Source organism: Chiloscyllium punctatum, chromosome 38, assembly GCF_047496795.1.
Source record: "Chiloscyllium punctatum isolate Juve2018m chromosome 38, sChiPun1.3, whole genome shotgun sequence".
NCBI lineage: Eukaryota > Metazoa > Chordata > Chondrichthyes > Orectolobiformes > Hemiscylliidae > Chiloscyllium > Chiloscyllium punctatum.
Genome location: NC_092776.1, coordinates 43,262,255 through 43,284,058, shown reverse-complemented (window position 1 = coordinate 43,284,058; position 21,804 = coordinate 43,262,255). Strand labels below are relative to the sequence as shown.

Below are 21,804 nucleotides of genomic sequence, written 5' to 3'. Positions count from 1 at the left end.
GCCACATTTGACTGGGTATGATATCAAGTAGCCTAGGAAACCTGAGGGCAATGGAAATCAGGGAGCAAACTCTACGATGGTTAGAGATATATCTGACACATAAGAAGATGGTTATGGTTGCTGGAGGTCAGTCAGTCAGTCATCTCAGCTCCAGGACATCTCTGTTGAGTTTCTCAGGATAGTGTCCCAGGCTCAACCATCGCCAGCTGTTTCATCAATGATTTTCGCTCTATCACAAGGTCAGAAGTAGTGATATTCGCTGATGATTGCACAAAGTTCAGTACCATTTGCAACTCCTGAGGTACTGAATCAGTATCAAAATGCAGCAAGGCATGAACAATATCCACACCTGGGCTGAAAAGCAGCAAAAACATTTGTACCACACAGATCCCAGGCAGTGACCATTAGCAATAAAAAGACCAATTAATCACTGTCCATTGACAGTCAATGGCCTTACTATCAAAAACCTCAGCGTCAACAGTGACCACAAACTCAAATGGATTCACCATACAACTATAGTGGCTACAACGCCAAGTCAGAGACTCGGGGTAAAAACAAAGAATTGAGGAAGAAATTGCTGGAAAGGCTCAGCAGGTCTGGCAGCATCTGTAGAGAGAAATCAGAATTAATGTATTCGGTTTGGGCACAAGTCAAGAGTGTGATGGAATACTCCCCACTTGCCTGGATGAGTGCAGCTCCAACAACACTCAAACTCCAGATTAAAGTAGCTCACCTGACTGGCACCACATCCACAAACATTCAGTAGCTGCAATGTGTGCTATCTGCAAGATACACTGCAGGAATTCAAAAAGATCCTTAGCACCTTCCAAAACCAAGACCAAATTCATCTAGAATGACAAGGGCAGCAGATACCTGTAAGGTCCCTCCAAGTGCTTATTATACAATTTTACAGTTAATTTTCCTCCATTAATGTTTCAATGTCTCAATCTGTCACCTTGAAACTGGAAACACATTTTTCGCATGGAAACAGAAATTATGCAAAACCTGAACCAAGAATTGAAAACATGGAAGGTAACTTCTCATATAAAGTGTATTCACATATTTTACCCATTAGCCGAGCAACTGGAAGATAATGTAGCAAATTACCTGAACAGATTCTGCACTGCAATACCTCATTTTGATAAACTAGTAACAAAAAATAGTCATAGAACAATATTGCACAGAAAGAGAGCATTTGGACCAATGTGTCTGATCTTTGATAGAACTATTCAATCAATTCTCCTCCCTATCTTTACTTTGTTGGCTCTAAATAATTTCCTTCAAATATGTTTCCAATTCTCTTACCTACTTTTATTGAATCTGCTTTCAGGTACAGCTTCCAGATCTGTGAGAATTAGATGCAAATTATGTATTGCTATGCATCACATTTATATTAAATTAGGCTTTCAAAACTGCTTACCTGCTTCCTGCTCCCGTGAAGAACTTCTCGCATCTCTACTAGCTAATATCGGTTTTCCATAACGAGCTGCAAATTGCCGCTCGGTACCCAAAAATCCTGGCATTAGGAAATCAAATAGTGACCACAATTCCAGCACATTGTTCTGCATTAAGACAAATTGATTTTAAAATTGTATATTGTACGTCTATGAAGTGTTTTCAACAATTCAAAGTGATTTTAAGCATATACTTCTGAACAATTTAAAGAGATTAAATAACATTCTAAATGGTACAGGAAGAAATGCTGTTCAGTGATTACAATACGAGATTGCACACCAAACCAGTTTTATCTATCTGAAAAAGACTCTGACACATTTCGTATGACTTAATCTTACAAGTTGTTTCTGCAAAACCATATAGTGATATCCAATACTAACAGGCTTCATCTGAGTGATAATCAGATATTCTTAAGAAAATTACTATTTTGGATTGGAGCAACATCGTGTGCAGATATCCAGCATCAACATGTTACATTCTAGTGTTAAGCAGCTATTCTTAAGAAAGTTGGTACATTGGTTTGTCATCATAAAATGAAAGCTAGAATATGTCTGCCTACTTTTTATTAATCAAAATGGAATGATCTCGATGTAGTGAGAAGCACGTTTAGCTCAAGACGAGCGATATCTACAATTTACATACCTGAACAGCTAATCATAATGACCGAAGCATTACCCAAACAGGTGACATCTCCAACAGCAATTCAGTCACGTTTGTGTACAAATACGAAATTTACAAATTGATATAGAAACGTTAGGTGAAAGGGCTAAAACTTGGCAGACAGAGTTTGGTGCAGATAAGTATGAAGTTATCCACTTTGGTCAGAAAAATAGAAAGGCAATATTTATCAAAATAGTGAGTAACTTCAGATTGTTTTAGTGCAGAGGGACAGAGGTGTCCTCGTGCATGAATTGCAAAAGTTTTAAGATATGTAAAAGGTAACAGAGAGGTAAGAATGGACATTGGACCTAAAGGCTAAAGTAGTAATGGGGGACAAAATAAAATGGCAGAGGAACTGAATAGGTACTTTACATCATCTAACTGCTTATATCTTACTTGATCTACAATATTTTGTTGGGCATTTTCTGATTTTGCAGGCTGTGCTGGAATCTGTGCACTGCAAGTCTCCAATTCTTTACCCATGGAATTAAGTTTAAACCTTTGAATATTTTGTTCTGTACAGATTGAATAATCTTGGGTATAGTATACAGTCATGTCATACACTTCATACAAAACATTCTGACAGGCCCTCTGCTAGCCTGATGACGATGACTATCTGGTCTCAATCTGTCTCTGCATAAATCTCACATCTTTACAGTCAATGACATATTTCACTAAGTGCATCTGACAACAAATTTCCTCTCAAGGACCTGAACATTTTGTAGACAGCATTTTGTACCATTGTGACATAGAAAACTATTTAACTACATCTATAAGTACCTGTATTGGGGTTCCAGATAGAATCAACCTGTAGCTTGCAGTTAGTTGTTTAACTGCCTTTGATAATTTTGTCTTGCCATTTTTGATGACATGACCTTCATCAAGAATACAATAGTTCCACTTAATATTCCTGAAAACAAAGGAAAATCATGCTAAGCATTCATTTCTTTTGGAATATGAGCTACTGAAAATGAATCTAAATTTAAATACCAGAATAAATCAGAACACAACTTCGTAAAAATACAACAGAATATTTACTGTTGAGCATACACCTACTTGAAAAAGTCAATGTCATTTCGAACAACATCATATGATGCCACAACAAGATTGTGTTTTTTCACAAGGTGCTGCAATCTGAAACCCAAGATACAATGCAAAATCACATTAATACAAACATTGTAAAATGTACTAAGTCACAACCCAACGTCAGAAAATATGAAATTTTCCTTCATTTATATTTAGTAATTCGTAAAAGATAAAGTCTCATCTGTGTTGTTAGTTGATTCCTGTGATGATACGGCCCATTTACCAAGGTTATATTGCCCTTTTTTTTTAAAAGGAGGGGTTACAAAGGCATTGGTTCCAAACTAGCTGACAGATACTGTCTAAGTCAACAATCAGAGGAGGCCTTTAGGATTTTTAAAAAACAGTTGTACAATGAAAGGGGGAGTGGCCAGTTCCCCCAGTTCTTTTTTTTCTAGTTTGGTTTAGTTTTACCAGACAGTCAAAGAAACTGCTGGGGACCCTAGGGAAGCAGCTACAGAAAAAAAAAAATTCCATGTTTCAACAGAGGTCTTACTTGAACTTTCTCTTTGAAAATGCTCCTGCCTGTAAGAACCTTTTGCCAAGGAGTGTGTTCATAGGATGTTGCAGGGTTTGGAACAGCTATGTTAAGTTATGATATTATGTTGGTTGCATTATCAAATAAGTTGTTATTCTAAATTCTGCTGTCTTTTGTTCATGTTTCATCCGTAATGTTTACATAAATTCTATTTTGTTTAGAGCTGAGTGGTTTGACCAGCTGCATCACTCCTGTAGTATTCACGTTACATCTGCCTTAAAAAAAGAGTTAGAGTCTGGGCTACTTTCGTAAAATGTTTTGAGGTGGGTCTAGCCCAGTCCATGACAGATCATAAACTTCTTAAATTTTTTTAAGGCAGACGTAAAGTAGATATTCGGAAGTGAAGCAGCTGGTCAAATCATTCAGCTTTAAACAAAAAATAATTTATTTAAACATTATGGATGAAATACAAACAAAAGACAACAGAATTTAGAATAACTTAACATTTTTGATAACCCAACACGATATCACAACTTAATGAAGCTGTTCCAATCCCTGCAACATCCCATAAAAACACCCTGATGAAAACAGTAAATTCAAATACAGGTTCTTACATGCAGGAGTGTTTTCGGAAATAAAGGTCAGGCAAGACCTCTGTTGAATCATGGAACCTTTTTTCACTGTAGCTGCTTCTCTAGGTCTCCAGCAGCCTTCTGACTGCCTGCTAAAACTAAACCAATCTAGAAAAAACCTGAACTGGGAAAACTGGTCAATCCCCTTTCATTGCACAACGGTTTTCTAAAAAAAAACCTGAAGGCCTCCTCTAATTGTTGACTTAGGGCAGTTTCTGTCAGCCATTTCTGTACCACAGCCTTTACAATCCCTCTTTAAAAACAAATCAAAGACAACACAACCTTGTTAAAGGGGCAGCATCGTCATTATTCCATAAGCTTGCCTTAGCAATTGAATCTACGAAGGTGAAATGAATGGAATTCATCAATAATATTGTTGGAAGTTCAACTTTAAAAAAATACTAATTAGAAGGTGGAGAAATAGAGAGTAATGGAATCACCAATTGGTGATAAAGGAGGAAGATGAAATGCATCAGAACTTTGCCACTGCTTTACACAAACATGTTTTCGACTCAGCATGAAGCCTAACATAGCAGCAAATTTTGCTTTGTTCAGATCTAATTAGAAAACATAAGTAAGTGAAATGGGAGCAAATCTGTGTTTAGATTTATGCAGATAACAAATGTGTAACTTCAAAAACATTATATGACTTAATTATCATTATAGTTCAGTTTTAGCGGCTTTAAAACCTTACCTAGCCCTCTCAGTGGGAGGTCCTGTATAGTGCAATGGATGCAATATTTCGTTAGAACAGAATTTCTCTACTTCATCAATCCAGTGGCCTGTTAGTGTTGGAGGACATACTACTAAAGAAGGTAAAGGTGAACAGTCTTCTGCCTGAGTTTTTGTGTATTCCTGAACCCTGTAGAAATACAGAAGTTAGTCATTACACAAATAGTTTTCCCCCCAAAGTAACAGCAAAATTTTAACAAAGCTGCAGTAAATTATTTCCATAATATTACCTGAGGTAATGATCTCCTGCAAGAATGCATATTGATTGCAAAGTTTTTCCCAGTCCCATATCATCACAAAGAATGCCATGGAGCTTGTATTTATTCAGAAATGCCAACCAATTTACACCATCCTTTAGGAACAAAACAATAATTTAAAGTACAAACAAGATTCTGGTTTAAAACTTTTCTTATTAAAATGATTACTATTAATCTTTTTAGTAGTTCATGACCTAAATTTTGAAATTCGTATTTCTTTACCTTTAGAAATAAACATATGAACTGTTTAAAATGTTATTGAGAACTTTATTCTCAAAAATGATGTTTGGCAACATAGAAATTACTTACCTGCTGATACTTTCTAAGTTCAGCCTTGATAGAAACAGGAATTTTATAATTTTCTAATTTCGTCCCATCTAATAACTGTTCCAAAAAGTGGCGCTCTCGTGCTTTCTGTTTAATCAGTTCTTCTGACATATGAGGAGGATCTGGAATGCCAGACTACAATATCGAAAGTGTTTTAGAACTGGTGTCATGTTTACAATATTGCAAAGATCACATTTATTCCAAATCTCATAGGGAGAGGTCATTAAATATGCAGAACCAGAACTTAAAGAGATAATATCTATCTGCAGAGAACCAAAAAGGCTGAGCTTCTTCTCTTGAAAAGTGAAAGCAGTTGTGGTACCTGTGGTTTTCAAAATTACAAATGATTTTTACAGTGCAGCGCCACACGCAGTGAGGAACAATACAGAAGCTGCAATATAACCTCTATGCTACCAAGAAATTATATAGGACTCAGAGATAAAAACTTCTTTAACCAGAGAATGGTAAGAAAGTGGAACTTAATTAGCACAGGGAGTAGTTGTAGCAAATAATAAAGATGCATAGGAGATGTTAGATAAGAATATCAGGGAGAAAGAAATGGAGAATCATACTTGTAGACTTACATGAAGAAGAATGGGAAGAGATTCAAAGCCAGCATAAATTGGTTGTAGACTGGGTGGATTGAAAGGCTTTTTGTCCCCCCCTGCTAAGCATTTGAATGTCATTCTATGGTGTTGTCTTATAGAACAAACTTTATATGGTTAGCATAATGCATATTATGTAGGTTACAAGTCTGATTGAGCCCTCACAGTACCCACAATGGCATCTGCACCAATTTCTCCAGCCAGTGTGATAACAAGTTGGTGGGGAGGTAATTTTCTATCAAAAGGTGAGAAGGAATGAAAATTCAGAATGAGTTACCTTGAATACTTTATACACACCTTTTAAGAAATCATGACCCCAAAGTAAAAATACTGGTCTATAACTCTGAAAAAGAAATCCAGGAGGATGACTACTGTCAAAAATGGAATATTCATTCTGGTACATTAAGAATCATTTTCAAGACTGGAGTTATAGTTAAGTAATTTTTGCGAGTTCAATGCAAATAGAAGACTACTTTGCTTGGATTATATTATGATATTTGGGAAATTATAAATTGAATTGAGCCAAGTGAGTAAAGCCTCAAAACAAAAAAGGAAATCATACCGTACTAATGTATTAGAGTTTTTGAGAAGTCTCAGCCAGAGTGGATAGAGGGGAACCAGTAGATGTGTTATATTTGGAATTCCAGAAAGCGTTCGACACGGTACCTTAGAAAAGGTTAAACAACCGTTTTGGAGGTAGTATATTGGCGTGGATACAGAATTGGCCCATGTACAGGAAAAAATTAAAAGGTTGAGTAAGTGGGTCAAAAGTTGACAAATTGAGTACAATGTGGAAAAACATGAAGTTGCTCAATCTGGAGGGGAGAATGCAAGAACAGAGTAATATTTAAATGGTGAAAAACTGCAGAAAGATATAGCATAAAGGCATGGGGGTGGGGGGGTGGGTGGGAGGTGTGCTTGTGGACTGAAACAGAAAGCTAGCACGCAAGTGCAGCAGGTAATCAGAAAAGCTAATGGGACGTTGGCTCTTATTTCAGGGGTTGGAGCATAACAGTAGGGAAGTCTTGCTGCAACTGTACAAGGTGCTGGTGAAACCACATCTGGAGTACTGTGAACATCTTTTTTCCCCTTATCTAAGGGAAGATGTTAATTCATTGTTTCGAAGGACGAGAGGTGATCTCATTTAAACATTTAAGGTTCTTAAGGGGCTTGACACGACAAATGCTGAGAAGATATTTCCCATCATGAAGAGTGTAGGACCAGAGGCATAGCCCCAGAATAAAGGGGTGCCAATTTAAGACTAAGATGAGGAGGAATTTCTTTTAGAAAGTTGAGTGTCTTTGGAATTCCTTGCTACAGAAAGATATGGGGTCAGAGTCCTTGTGTATATTTAAGGCAGAGAGATAGATTCTTCAGAATGGGAAATCAAGGATTATGGGGAAAGGGTAGGAAAGTGGACAGGAGGAACGTTGAATCAGACACAATCCTATGGAATGGTGAAGCCATTTGACTTGAGAGGCCGAGTGGCTTACTGCTGTTCCTGTTTCTTATGATCTAATGACTGAAATTGGAGAACTTGATAACAGAAAGGCCAAAGGCCTTCCACTAATTCTACCAGTCGAGAAACTTAAAAACAGGAACTCAGGACAAAATTAATTGGAAAAGTATGAGCTAATGAAGACATTTATACCAACTTTCATTTAAGGTAAATTGGATTACAAGAATTGGATTGAATTACTAATAACTGGGAGTGTTGATGAGAATAGTGCAGTTGAAGTGATGCACATCACCAAATAACATTTTAAAAGCCAGAAGTTCACATAAGATACTGATTAGAAAAATTAAAGCCTGTAGAATGAAAGACTGTGACGGTTTGCACACAGAATTAGCTAAGGGAGAGAAGCAGTGCATAAAGAGGTAAATGCTTGCTTTTCAGTTTTTCCAGACAGGAGGAATATGCACAAATTGTATTCTCCAGTGATTGATATTTCAACCACTGAACTTTTTGATATATGCTTATGATCAGACTTGGGTATACAGGATAATTTCAAAGTTTGCAAATGTCACAAAACTCAAGAATTAACACTTCAGATATAAACCAGTTGTGACATGTGCAAGCACATCGAACATAAAACCTAATGCAGAGCATGGAAAGTGATGTATTTGGTTGGAAGGAGGAGAAGCAATATAATCTAAGTGGTACAATTTTGACGAGAATGCAGGAACAGAGATCTGGAGCAATATGTACATATATCTTTAAAGGTAGCAGGACATGTTGAGAGACTATTAATCTCTATTAGTGTTGGATTAAGTAATAGGGGAACAAAGTACTAAAACAGAGAAGTTATGTTAAACCTTCAACACCGATTAGACCTTAGGTGGAGTGATTTTTCAATTCTGAATATTACACTTTTGGAAATATGTCAAGACCTTAGACAAGGTGCAGAAGAGATTTACTAGAATATAGTCCTTCATCCCTGCTTCCATTTACATAGAGAGAGAAGAAGCTTTTCTGCTTAAAGTAAAGATAGAATTTTGTTCAATGTCTTAAGCAGCTTTATTCTTTCAAAGATAAACTGTTTCCAGTCACAGAAGGATGAGTAATCAAAATCAATTTAAGATAATTGACAAAAACAAAGAGGAGGGAACAGCAAGCTGTTGTGATCTGAAATGTACTGCATTAAAGGGTTGTTTGTGCAGATTCAACAGTAACAAGTAAAATGGAAGTGAATAAATACTTGCAGAGAAGAAGAAATAACACAGGATTGGGCAATAATCAGAAGAGTATGACTAATTGGATTGCTCTAACAAAGAGGTAATATTTGCATAAATTGATCCTTCTGCAGCCTTTCATCCTGTTTTGCAAATCAAAAATTGACAGGAATATACTAAATTGCAGTTAACACTTCTAAAATGACATGGTTTACATCCAAAACATAAAAATCACCTTCATTATACTTAAAAGAAAGCAATATCCTTGCTGTATAGTTTAAGAATTTCATTTGCAGTATTGCTTCTATTTGTAAATTGTCACACTGGTATGGCTTAATCTCTTAGCATATCTTAAAGCAATATCCCATAACTCAATAATTTATTTTAAATTCAAGTGAATTTAATTTGAATTCATTGTAAGGGGATACCTGATATTATTTTGGGTAACACTATTCACAAGACAGACAAGCTATACTAGACCAAAAAAGACTAGATCTTTTTTATTTGCTGCATGCAATTTCCATTGACTACTGCCAAAATTAAAACTTTTTAAGCTTACCTCGAGTGGCATTAACCTAATCAATGTTGCAAAGCATTGTGTAGCCATGAACCGCACACTATCTGTTTGGTCACTCATCCTTCCCAGCACAGGTACCACCAGCAGCACTATATATGGGATGATATCTACATCAAGTTGCTCCATTATACCTAGACATATTTTGTTAAGGAATTTTATTCTTCTTCATTCTCATATAAAACAGATTACCTTTTAATAAGCCAACTCTTTTTTTAAAAGAAAACATTGTGAGGATAGTCATGATAGCTTTGTGCACGCACACACACACACACAAACAAACAAACATACACACACAAACATACACACACACACAATCAGGAAACCCAAGAAGAACACTTTTTTAAAATCATAAATGGTAACTATAAATTTTTGGCTCATCTAATAAAATCTTCTAGAGGACTTCTTCCCTTCTAGATAACAACAGTGAAACTGTTAGAATGAACATGCAATCAATGGTGTTTTGACTGGTGGATACTTGCAGCATGATGTAAGAAACTTTGTTTTGTGAGCATAAATGGGTTGTCATCACTTACAATATGAAAATTATGTTCAAGATTTTACTCTATGCAGAGAACATTAAAACAAAGCTTAATTTCTTGATAAAAATTAGATGCAGAACCTTTTTGTAGGATTGAAGGACAGAGCAGTTGGCTAAGGAGCTGGCAAGGGATGGCAATGCCTATTTTTTGAAAGGCCAGCTGAACCACAACCCAGTCAGTAGGGGGCAGGGCCAGTGATGGGACTTTACCTAAGGATGGAAGTACTGCCTAATGAGAGCTGCTAGCCAGTCAGAAACTCACACCTCTTGCATTCAGCAAAACTACTCAGGATGCAATGGTTGCTGCCATGACAGCACATGCTTTCCTACTGTTTGGGTTTTTGGATCATGAGGGACCTAGGTTGCAAGTGAGTTGCGTGTGTGTTTCTATGCGCTCCTCCATCCAATGCCCAGTCCCCTTGATCAGGTCCCAACTGCTTTTGATCAAGACGACTCAATCCCTATTTGACAAACAGCCATAACAGTTAACTGTTGTGCAATCCTCAAGGTGATAGGACTACTTGCAGGTGATTTATCCCATTGGGGGCAGAATGAGGTTCTTAAGGAGTCCTTATTTGGTAGCAGGGCAGGAAGACTAACAATAGACCTTTCTGGCGAGAGATTAATTATGGTCAAGATAGGTTCAGATATGATACCACCCTACCTGTTTAAATGCGCTCTCCACCTTTAATTCCACACGCATTGAATGTGCAAAATTCTGTTAGCATTTTAGAATTTCAGTCCTTTTACATCGATTACCTGTGCCTAGGATATAATAATTGATCCAGGAAGCAGTAGGTTTTTTTTAATCCAACAAATTAATTTTATCTCCTCCAAGTATGTTGGTTCAGATGTTAAGCATAGCAACTTACAAAGAATCAAATTCAAATTCAATTTAAAAAATGTAGGAAGAGTTTTAGTCTGGCAGTTTTGTGCTCACTAAGATCAGTGCCGAGAACAGCAAATGTTGGCATGAGCAATGTCATATCAAGCACATCATCTTGTATGCAAGGATTCCTTCACTGTCCTAATTGTACACAATTCCAGAACACAACACACTAATATAGGGTTTCTCACACTGGGGTTTGTAAGACTTTCGAGTAGGTGCACAAAATAACCTGATATACAAGCTGGCAGGTGAAAAAGGAGTGCATCCGTTGCCTCAGGTAGGAGGTGCTGCATTAGATGCTCCAATGAGAAGCAGGCACATTCATCTCACTGACAACTATAAATAAATACTCACTTGAAAAAAAATAAAAAGGCACTTTACATGCAGCATTTCACATTATTAGCATTATATAATTTGGTGAATGTGATCAATGTTTATTGAACAATTTGAACAGAAGTCCTTAAACCAAAAATGTTCAAGAAATCCTAGTCCATAACATGTGCCATTTTTGACCATTTTGTACATTTACTTTTCTACAGTTTCTGTAGGAGCAGAGTACATGGTATTGCAAAAAATGGATCCTTGGAAAAACTTGAAAATACTGTAACAGTTTTAACACATGCTCAACAGAATCTGGTTTGAGCTCAGAGTTATAAAAGGTCGCAAATGCAAACCGTTCTGCATTTAAATGGGTCCAGGCATGATATGTAGACAAGTTATTTCAAAACTTTGATACAAGTTATTTATTAAAGGTTTCAAAGGATATTCACTGGCATAATTGCTTTGGTTAATACTTCAAATCATCAACTTGCCAAGAAGAATCTTGCTATACACTAAAACTTTGTTTTCTAACTAGGACGAATAGCAAAACACTATTAAATCTAAGTGAACACAACAGGACATAAATTGCAACAAAGTTTTAAAATTAATTACCCTTATTGGAAATCAGCAGTGTTCTTATCCTTATTTTTGTACTATCTAAATTTATGGGCAGTGTCTTTGTCAATGACCTTATTATTTTTGCATTGCACAAGATTTCAAGTGCATAAAATTACAGATGATTTTCAGAAGACCACCACCGCTGCATCAAGCCTGGGTTGGTTCCATTTTTCCCCAAAGGGTCCCATTTTTCTATTCTTCCCCAATGTATACCCTCAGATTACCAATTCTTCTCCAACTGGAAATGGCTTCCCTTTTATTCCAGCAATTTTCAGCATCAGTCTGAAAGTTCTTAATGATGACTGTTTGAAAGATAATAACTCCAGCTTCCCCTGACTACCCACTTTAATGAATTTATATTATTGTTGATACTGTTCCATTAGATGGTGTGTTGGTATAGTAGTAATGTCACTGGACCAGTAATCCAGAACTCAGAGTTAATGTTCTGGATATCACATCAAAATCAGACAGAATCCATGAAAGAGAGCAAGCTAACATTGATGAAGAGTCACCTAGACTCCATGTTTTGGATACATGGGTTAAAATGTGACCATTGCAGATGGTGAAATTTGATTTCAATAAAAGATCCCTGGAGTGAAAGCTAACTTAATGGCAATCATGTAGCTACTTATCAACTGCCATAAAAAGCTCAGCTAATTAAAGAAAGTCCTTTAGGAAAGGATATCAGCTTCCTCACTTGATGTAGCCTACATGTGACTCTAGACCACAGCAATGTGGTGGCTCCAAAATGGCAAGGCACTCAGTTTTATCAAATTGCTACAAGTCTAAAGATGTAACTGAATGGGCCACTTGACACTGTCCAAAGTACCAAAACTGACAATAGTAGATACAAAGTGGCTAACATTATGCAAGTCTCCTTAACATCATTTGGGAGGGTTGTCCCACAGGTGATTCAATCGCAGCCTGACATACACACAGATTCATGTGTTACACTCAGATAATGTCCAAGACACCTCCTTCAACATTCTTGGGTCCCACTAGGACAGAATCAAAAATGTATAGTTGTGCTGTTACATTTGGGAAGGAATTGCCATGGGAGCCCTCAAAATTGTCTCTGGACCCCACAATATCTTATGGCATCAGATCAGATATAGGCAACGAATCCTCCTTCTGATTACCACTTACTGTCCCTCCTCAGCTGATGAATCAGTACTTCACCTTGTTGACCACTACTAAGTTTGTAATTCTCTGGGAACCCGGAATTATACACAAGGGAGGCACAGGTAAAACTCTGATCAGGAACACTCTTTTCGATGTGCACATCTCCACAACTAATCCTTGACAGAGCCCCCTAGCTCTGTGCCTTGCAAGTCACCTGGCCAACTCTCTTAAAGGAGACAGCACCGCAACTACATCTGTAAGAACTTAAGAACTAGGAGCAGGAGTAGGCCATCTGGCCCTTCGAACCTGCTCTGTCATTCAATAAGATCATGGCTGATCTTTTCATGGCCTCAGCTCCACTTATTTGTCTTCTCACCGTATCTCTTAATTCCTTTATTGTTCAAAAAAAAATCTACCTTAGCTTGAAAAATGTTTACTAAAGTAGCATCAACTACTTCACTGGGCAGGAAATTCTATATGTGAACAACCCTCAATCCAGTTCTAAGTCTGCTCCCTCTAATCTTGAGGCTATGCCCTCTTGTCCTAACTTCACCTGCCAGCAGAAACATCCTCTCTACTTCTATCTTATCTATTCCCTTCATAATTTTATGTGTTTCTATTCCCCCCTCATTCTTCTGAATTCCAACGAATATAATCTCAGTCTACTCAATCTCTCCTCATAAGATAACCCCCTCAACTCCGGAATTAACCTAATGAACCTCCTCTATAACCCCCTCTAGTGCCGTACATTCTTTCTCAAGTAAGGAGACCAAAACTGCACACAGTACTGGAGGTGTGGCCTCACCAGCACTCACCAACATAACCTCTCTGCTTTTAAACTCAAACCTTTTAGCAATGATGGGCAAAATACCATTTGCCTTCTTAATTACTTTTTTTTAGATTACATTACAGCGTGGAAACAGGCCCTTCGGCCCAACAAGTCTACACCGACCCGCCAAAGCGCAACCCACCCATGCCCCTACATTTACCCCTTACCTAACACTACGGGCAATTTAGCATGGCCAATTCACCTGACCTGCACGTCTTTGGACTGTAGGAGGAAACCGGAGCACCCGGAGGAAACCCACGCAGACACGGGGAGAACGTGCAAACTCCACACAGCCTGAGGCGGGAATTGAACCCGGGTCTCCGGCGCTGTGAGGCAGCATTGCTAACCACTGTGCCACCGTGCCGCCATAGTTGTTGTACCTGCAGACCAATCTTCTGTGATCGATGCACAAGGACACACAGGACCCTCTGCATTGTAGTATGCTGCAACATTTTACCATTCAAGTAATAATCTTTTTTTACTGTTACATCCTTCCCCCTTTACTTTAAAGAAACCCCATTAACCATATGTACAACCACTAAAATGATCATACAGGATTCATGGCCTACATTTGTATATAATCAGGAATGTTTACAAAAACATGGAAAACAACCATTCCCCCTATACAAGTTGTTCCACCCGTAAACTACAGTGACGTTATTTGTCTCTCAGGGGGATGGAGATTCTGAGATGAATGTCTCCTCATCTCAGGCACCTTTTCTAGTGTAGTCTCCTGGGGTCCTAAGAGTCCTTTTGTTCTGCTGATATGGCCCATCCTGATTGCTTGTTGTTATCCTGTGACACTGCTGTTGTCTCCTCCCACTGTATGACCAGTTCTAGCTTAGAGACACATGACTCAGTCAAAGAGTCATAAAAGACGTACAGTACGGAAACAGCCTCTTCAATCCAAGTCAAACAAGCCAACCTGATATCCTAAATAAATCTAGTCCTATTTGCCAGCACTTGGCCCATATCCCTCTAAACCCTTCCTATTCATATACCCATCCACATGTCTTTTAAATGTTTCAATTGTACCAGCCTCCACCACTCCCTCTGGCAGCTTATTCAAGGGCACCAGTCTGTGCATGAAAATGTTCCCCTTAGGCCCCTTTTAAATCTTTCTCCTATATGTATGCCCTCTAGTTCTGGACTCCCCCACCCCAGGGAAAAGACCTTGCCTATTTAGTCTATCCATGCCCCTCATGATTTTATAAACCTCTATAAAGGTCACTCCTCAGTCTCCGACACTCCAGGGAAAACAGCCCCAGCCTATTCAACTCTAACAACATCCTTGTAATTCTTTTCTGAACCCTTTCAAGCTTCACTTCCTGTCTTCCTAATGCCGATCCACTATCCACAAGACAAAATACATCATGTGATAGATACTTTCCACTTGCCTGGATGACTGCAGCTCCAAAATTCAGAAACTGAACACCATTCAGAAAAAAGCAGGTTACTTGACTAGCACCTGTCCACTACCTTGAACATTCACTTCCTTCACCATCAACATATAGTGGCTTCAGTGTATTCCATCTGGAAATATCACTGCAGAAATTCAGAGGCTCCTCTAATATCACCTTCCAAATCTATGACCTCTATCATGTAGAAGGATAACGGCAGCAAAAGCCTGGGAACACTACCACAAGCAAGTTCATCTCGACAAGAAACACACCATCCTTATATGGAAGCATATCATCCTTCCTTCACTATGACTGGGTCAACTCCTGGAACTCTCTTTCCAACTACAATAGACTTCCCTACTCCTCAAGGACAGCAGCAGTTTAAGGTAGCTTACCACCACCACCTCTAGTGTAATTAGGGATGGACAATAAATATTGCCTTAGCCAGTGACCCCACATCCCATGAATGAATTAAAAAGTACTTAGAACTTTAATTTTGCCAACAAATCTATTATGTGATACTTTGTCAAACACTTGTTGACAGTCAATATGCAAAGCACCACTATCCCACTCTCATCATTTTCGCATTAATCAAAAACTGCATTGAAACTTAATAGCCTAAGGTGGAATTGAAACTCTTAATTTCTGAATCATTAGTCCAGGCCATCCGCTTACTAATGAAGGTAAGGTACTTCAAACCTGGCTCTGTAAAAACAAGTGATGTCTGAAAACTGGACAAAAGCAAAACACTTTTATACTCTGCCATCAGGTTTGATTGAATGACATCTGGACTATTTAGTGCATCCTGCATAATGTGGTTTGCCTCTAGTCTAGTTCTTGGTTTTGCCCATTCATGTACCTATCATGCCCTGAGTGACCCTTGACCCCTAACCCAGCTTGACCCAAACTACCCAACCTGAAATCTGAAAGTATCAGAAATCTGGCACAGCCAATGTTGAGAGTACTGAGGTGAACGTGTACTATACTTGTCCTAAACTTGTACTATAGCCACAATGCTACCAGACCTAACACCACTGGTAACTTTTGCTTCTTATACCCATATTTAACACTGTTCTTAGAGCAGTTTAGTATTAGCCTATCATCTTAGTCCAAATGCTTTTTAACAGAATTAAGCATTGCGTCCTACTTTAAACAAATAACTTTCAGCATCTAGTTTTTCTCTCAACATCATTACCGTGGTCTATCTATCTACATCGTTCACTTCACGGTCCTTGTCCAAGACCTTGCCACCATCATCCAGCTGGGGCATTGTATTCAGCTGATTCTATTCCTTTTCTAATAATAGCCAGAATAGTATCATTAATGGCTTCTCTTTCTACTTCTGCACCATTACTTTCAGCTTATGACTACTTCTCATCTACATTCCACACATGAAAAGCACAGCTATCATATATGTTCTGATTTCACCCAGCTCTACTTCACAACCATCTCTCTTAATTCCTCCACTGTTGCTAATTTATAAAATTTGCTCCAATTAAATACTGGGAAAACTGAACCCAGTCCCTCCACTCGCTCCCTGGCACCTGTCTGTGACTAAACCAAATTAGTGTAAAATTTGATGCCAATTTGAAGCAGCAATTACTTATCTGCATAACCCTTCATAAAAGTTAAACTTTGTACCATCTCAGCTCTTCTCACTCCTGACTGATCCCATACATTCTGACCTCCACATAATTGAAGTTATTCAATACTCTTCTGGTTATGTCTTGACTCACACCAAGTCATGTTCACCTATCATCCATGTGTTTAATGCTTAGATTTAAAAATTCTCATTCTTGTTTTTGAATCACTTTAAAACCTACATCTTCTGATCTCTGCAATCTTCTCCAATCTCACAATGCTCCCAGATCATTTGTACTCAATTAATGCTCAACTCTGGGTTTTCTTTGCTTGTAATTGCACAAACATTGGTGACCATGCCTTCTGTCACTTTGGCCCTAAAGTTCTGCAGTTTTCTCCCTAACTATTTTCAATTCTTAATTCTATTTCTTCCTTTAAAATATTCCTCAACATCCACCTCTTAGATAAACTGTTGGCATCTTGCCTTAGATTTAATTTTATAATGCTGGTGAAACACCTTGGGGTGCTTTATGGTGTTAAAGTCTATATAAATACAAGCTACTATGGTTATGATGATGTTTGTCATAAGAGAGACAATATGCTTTTAATCACATGCTTTTACAGGCTGAATTATTAAGGAAGAACATACATATCACTAAAATATAGCATCCTTATTCAATTGCTAAGGATACAGGCCAACGCTTCAATTGCTCCTTCTTGTTTTGTATTATCATCGATTGCTCCTAGCCAAGGGAGAACCTTCTCCAGAAAAATGTTCATTGTTTCCATTGTAGCTATTTTGCTCATGACACCCACACACCTAGCAGCCATGTGCCTTACTGCAGTATATGGGTGTCGCAAACAAGTGCAAAGATGTGGAAGATGTTGCAATAGCTGAAAGGAAAAAAACAATGTAATTGCTCCATGGTATTTTAATTTTTAAATTCAAAGCATTTACTTTAAAATTAAAAGGCACTGTAGTAGAGAGAGAAAAAAAAAATCACAGCTAAGCAGTAGGAAATCTATTTTAAAAACTAACACATGAATGCTTAATTCTTGCATGAAAAATAAGCACCTCATTTTCTACTTTTTCCAGCAAATAAGCTCAGTTAATCATTCTGAAAGTACAAGCCCAAATATACTGAGGGTAGTTTGCTACATTATTTATGAATACAATAGAAACAATATTTTATCTTTCAGCATAAAGTTTAACAAACCTGAGCATGGATATCAGAACCCATTGCTGCTGCTGTAATTTCTAGCACCTGTAACGAGTTTACTAATTCCTGAGCAACAACATCTCCTTTCTCGAGGACTACCTTTCCATCTGGAAAACATAAGTCAGCCAACTATTCATACTTTAAAATAGAGTTGAATGAGAATATCAAATATATGGGATTAGATACATACTAAAATTCTGCACATCAACATGACTTCGCAGTAGTCCAACCATAGAATCCCATAAATAAGGCAGGGTTGTCGCCATTTCAGCGCCAAAGTGTTTTCCTATGGTTGTAAGTGCATATTCAGCTCCTCTTCTTTGAATTAAGTTTGGCTTCTGGGTCTGCAAAACAATGAAATCCTCCTTCAATATGGAGTAAACAAAAAAAAATTGCTTCATGTCAATTTTATTTTGTAAAATTAAACTAACATTTTAATGTCAGAACAAGACAAATGGAATGATTCCCTTCTCTGTCAATTGGACGAACTGTAGTGCTCTTGCTGCTATTCTAGCTGAGATTAATTAAGTGCAGAAATGTAGAGTTGATTTTTAAAATCTATAAAATGCACTGTCTCACCAAATAAATTTATTCAGGGATTAATTTTTAACACTATCAATACAAGGAAAAGCTAGAACATAGCTATCAATGTGAGCTGTGATCAATGTGAGCTACTATCAAAGCTACACAGCACATGAGATTCAAGGTAAAAATAGTCAAGAAATTTTGCTTCAGTCTATGAATGAAGCCAAATCTAAGTGACAGGAAAAAAAAGTGCATACCAACAGCACAAATGATTACTTAATCAAGCAACAAATATACACTTGACTAGTTTAAACTGTATTACATTTTATCTGTAATTAGATACTCACTTCATCATGCTCACACAAACTGATCCCAGCACTCCCTTGAGGAATGTCTGTAGATGAGCCCTTGAGTGCTTTAGGTGTTGGACCCCGTCTACTGGTTAAGGCAAAAGCAGCTTGCTGATGCCTGTAAAGCGTGATGATTCCCCGAGTCTTATTTACAGTGTGATGCATTCCATCTTTTTCAGAATTTGGTCCTTAGAAGAAAAAATAAGTACAGATGGATTAGTCAACACTCTTTGCACGGAAATAAATTTTAAACAGATTAAACATAATCTAAATTATCATGAAAAATATTAATTTGTTTAGGGTATTTGCACTAGTTTCTCTGAATGAGTTTCTTAAACTTTACATTATAAAACAAATACAATTTGTTACGATTTTTCATCAATGCTTCAGCATTAATTTTAAAAAATTGCATTTAGCACTATTTTAGTATGAGTGGATTTTAAAAAGAATAAAGGATCTATTTTAATTTCAATATTGACCAAAACCAAATAGCTGTAGGCTCATTTTCTCCATGTTTGACAAGGAGCATGTGAAGTTAAGTTGAATGGTAAAGTAAAAAAAGTTGTGAATTTTTACACTTTAAACTGGTTTTGCTTAACAAATTGTTTTTATGCTCTAAATTACCTTTCGAATTTTCCATACTGTTAGACATAGGCACTGGAGAAGTTGCAGAAGGAGTGACTGTGGAGTCCACACAAACGGAGTTACAAAGATTTTTCACAATTTTGGGGTTGGGACAAGGACATCTAGATGTACATTGTTGGAGCAACTTAGCAATACAAGATGCTGCATAGTTCTGCACAAGTACATTTTCCTCTTTTTTCACTCCTTCCATTAAGGGTTTTATGACAGGATTCAGTTTTTCTGGAAGTTGCTGCAAATCAACAACTGCACAAGCAGAGAACATGTGAACCCTCAGATGAAGAGTTTGCCATTCTTGATTTGTCTCTGCTATAGTCATTTGGACCTGCTGCCGCTTACTCTCCAACTGTTGGATCACATTGGGCTTTAAACCAGCTGTTGATGTCACTTCTTTGAAAATCGTTGTGACCTTTGAATTAAAAGTTGGAATGTTAAAAAAGAAGTTCACATAATACAGTAAATGCACTAGTATTGATACAAAAAAAAATCCTGAATACCATTTTCCAGCCTAGGATTTTTAACATTTGATTTGTTGATTCCCAATTCCAATAAAAGGCCAGACAAAATGTTTATTTCAACATTACTTTTCAACCCTGTCAATCTGCAGTTGTTTTGTCACTACTTTTCTATAATAATTTTCTGTAGGTTTGCTCGTGTGCTGACCTTGTATTGTCAGCTTTGCAATATTCATTAAGTGTTAACTGAAGAGGTAAGTAGTCTTTAGGATGACAACTTAACACCAAGCTATTCTAACATATGAAAATAAAATACACTGAAAGTACTTAATAAAGAAAACCAGTAAGTTCTTTTTTATAAAATATAGCCTATTTTAGAGCAAGTCATAGCAAACCTATTCTAAAAGGTTTGAAACATGCATATGATTTGTACAGCATCAGTTGTTTCAAGATTAATTTTAGATAATTTAAAATACCATCCATTCGTAACACTTGCATCAGTTGTGTTAATGAAGTCAGTAATAGTGTAACAAACTGTGGGTCAACTGCTACACTTAACATTCTTTCAAGCCAACATATAATTGTGTTGAAGTGAAAAAAGTATTTTTCTTGGTAATGAAGTTTTCAGCCAATTTTTAAATCCTCCACTTTAACATATAGCAACTGTGTCCTTCAAATTGAACAACTCACTTACCAGTTCGTTTGCTTGATCTATAGTAAATACGCTATTATTCACGCTGTTCCCAACATCACAATTAGCTTCAGCCAGTGATGCAATAAACTGCTTGCATTCATTCTGCATGCGGGTAAAAGGAATAGCTATCTCATCATAATAAAGATGCTCTGACAAAATAGCCATCAGTCGTGGCTGTACTGCACGTGATACAACAGTACAATCCTGAAATTAAAGCAAGGCTCAAATTTAGTCAGGCATAATACTAATATTGCTCACAAAAGCCTAAAACTTTAAATGGATGCCAGCAGAAATTATACTACATTGTTTGAATGTCACAAGAAATCCCAAAAGTCCAGAATTCTTTGCAAGCTAAAATGTTCAAGATTTCTTAATGCAGCATTTGTCCCAGTCGGTCTACTGTGCTTTATTTGTCTACTTAAAATAATGCTTTTCCTTGCTAATGTGCAGTAGTTTACCTTCAATAGATTATAATTTAGTAGTCATGACATAAAGCAGAACTCATTTAGACAAATAAATGCAGAAATGGATTAAAATACAACATGTGTGGAGTGAAGGGTTGTAGATCAAGATACGAAAGCAAAGTTTCAAGACTGAACAGAAAATAAGGAGTCTGAAGACAGAAAGGCTTAATGAAAGGTTTGGTAAAATACAATGAAATTAAGATGAAAAATTCACTTAAAATATATTTTGTTCACAGCATGTAGGCCAATACAAACTTGGAGTGTGACATCCAGATCTTAGAATTAGAATCCCTACTTGTGTGGAAACAGGTCCTTCAGCCAAACAAGTCTACCCTGACTCTTCAAACAGTATCCCACGCAGACCCATTGCCGTACATTTACCACTGTCTCATGCACCTAACCTATACATCCTTGAACACTATGGGCAATTTAGCACAGCCAATTCACCTAACCTGCACGTATTTGGATTGTGGGAGGAAACTGGAACACCCAGAGGAAACCCATGCAGACACTGGGGGAACATGCAAACTCTACACAGTCGCCAGAGGCCGGAATTGAACCCGGGTCCTTGGTGGTGCGAGGCAGCAGTGCTAACCACTGAGCCACCGTAGCACCACTCAATGTCTTGAGGGAAAAGGGTGTATCTAGTGTCTCCTATGTAACTTGTAACAGGAGGT

At 37.4% G+C, this 21,804-nt stretch overlaps 1 protein-coding gene across 4 annotated transcripts in view; it reads right to left on the bottom strand.

The window, feature by feature from the left end:
* btaf1 (BTAF1 RNA polymerase II, B-TFIID transcription factor-associated) overlaps positions 1-21,804 on the bottom strand; it is a 130,758-nt gene that overhangs the window by 21,680 nt on the left and 87,274 nt on the right. For 2 of the 4 annotated variants that reach the window (XM_072557718.1, XM_072557720.1), the window contains exons 19-31: positions 20,664-20,867; positions 19,497-19,923; positions 18,870-19,060; positions 18,188-18,362; positions 17,995-18,104; positions 17,470-17,671; positions 9,462-9,610; positions 5,607-5,759; positions 5,271-5,392; positions 5,003-5,170; positions 3,172-3,249; positions 2,896-3,025; positions 1,421-1,562 (exon numbers count right to left, since the gene is read on the bottom strand). In XM_072557718.1, the coding sequence (XP_072413819.1) occupies positions 1,421-1,562; positions 2,896-3,025; positions 3,172-3,249; positions 5,003-5,170; positions 5,271-5,392; positions 5,607-5,759; positions 9,462-9,610; positions 17,470-17,671; positions 17,995-18,104; positions 18,188-18,362; positions 18,870-19,060; positions 19,497-19,923; positions 20,664-20,867 (2,251 nt within the window). The remainder of the gene's footprint in view (positions 1-1,420; positions 1,563-2,895; positions 3,026-3,171; positions 3,250-5,002; positions 5,171-5,270; positions 5,393-5,606; positions 5,760-9,461; positions 9,611-17,469; positions 17,672-17,994; positions 18,105-18,187; positions 18,363-18,869; positions 19,061-19,496; positions 19,924-20,663; positions 20,868-21,804) is intronic. The other 2 variants (XM_072557719.1, XM_072557721.1) reach the window with 1 other exon arrangement.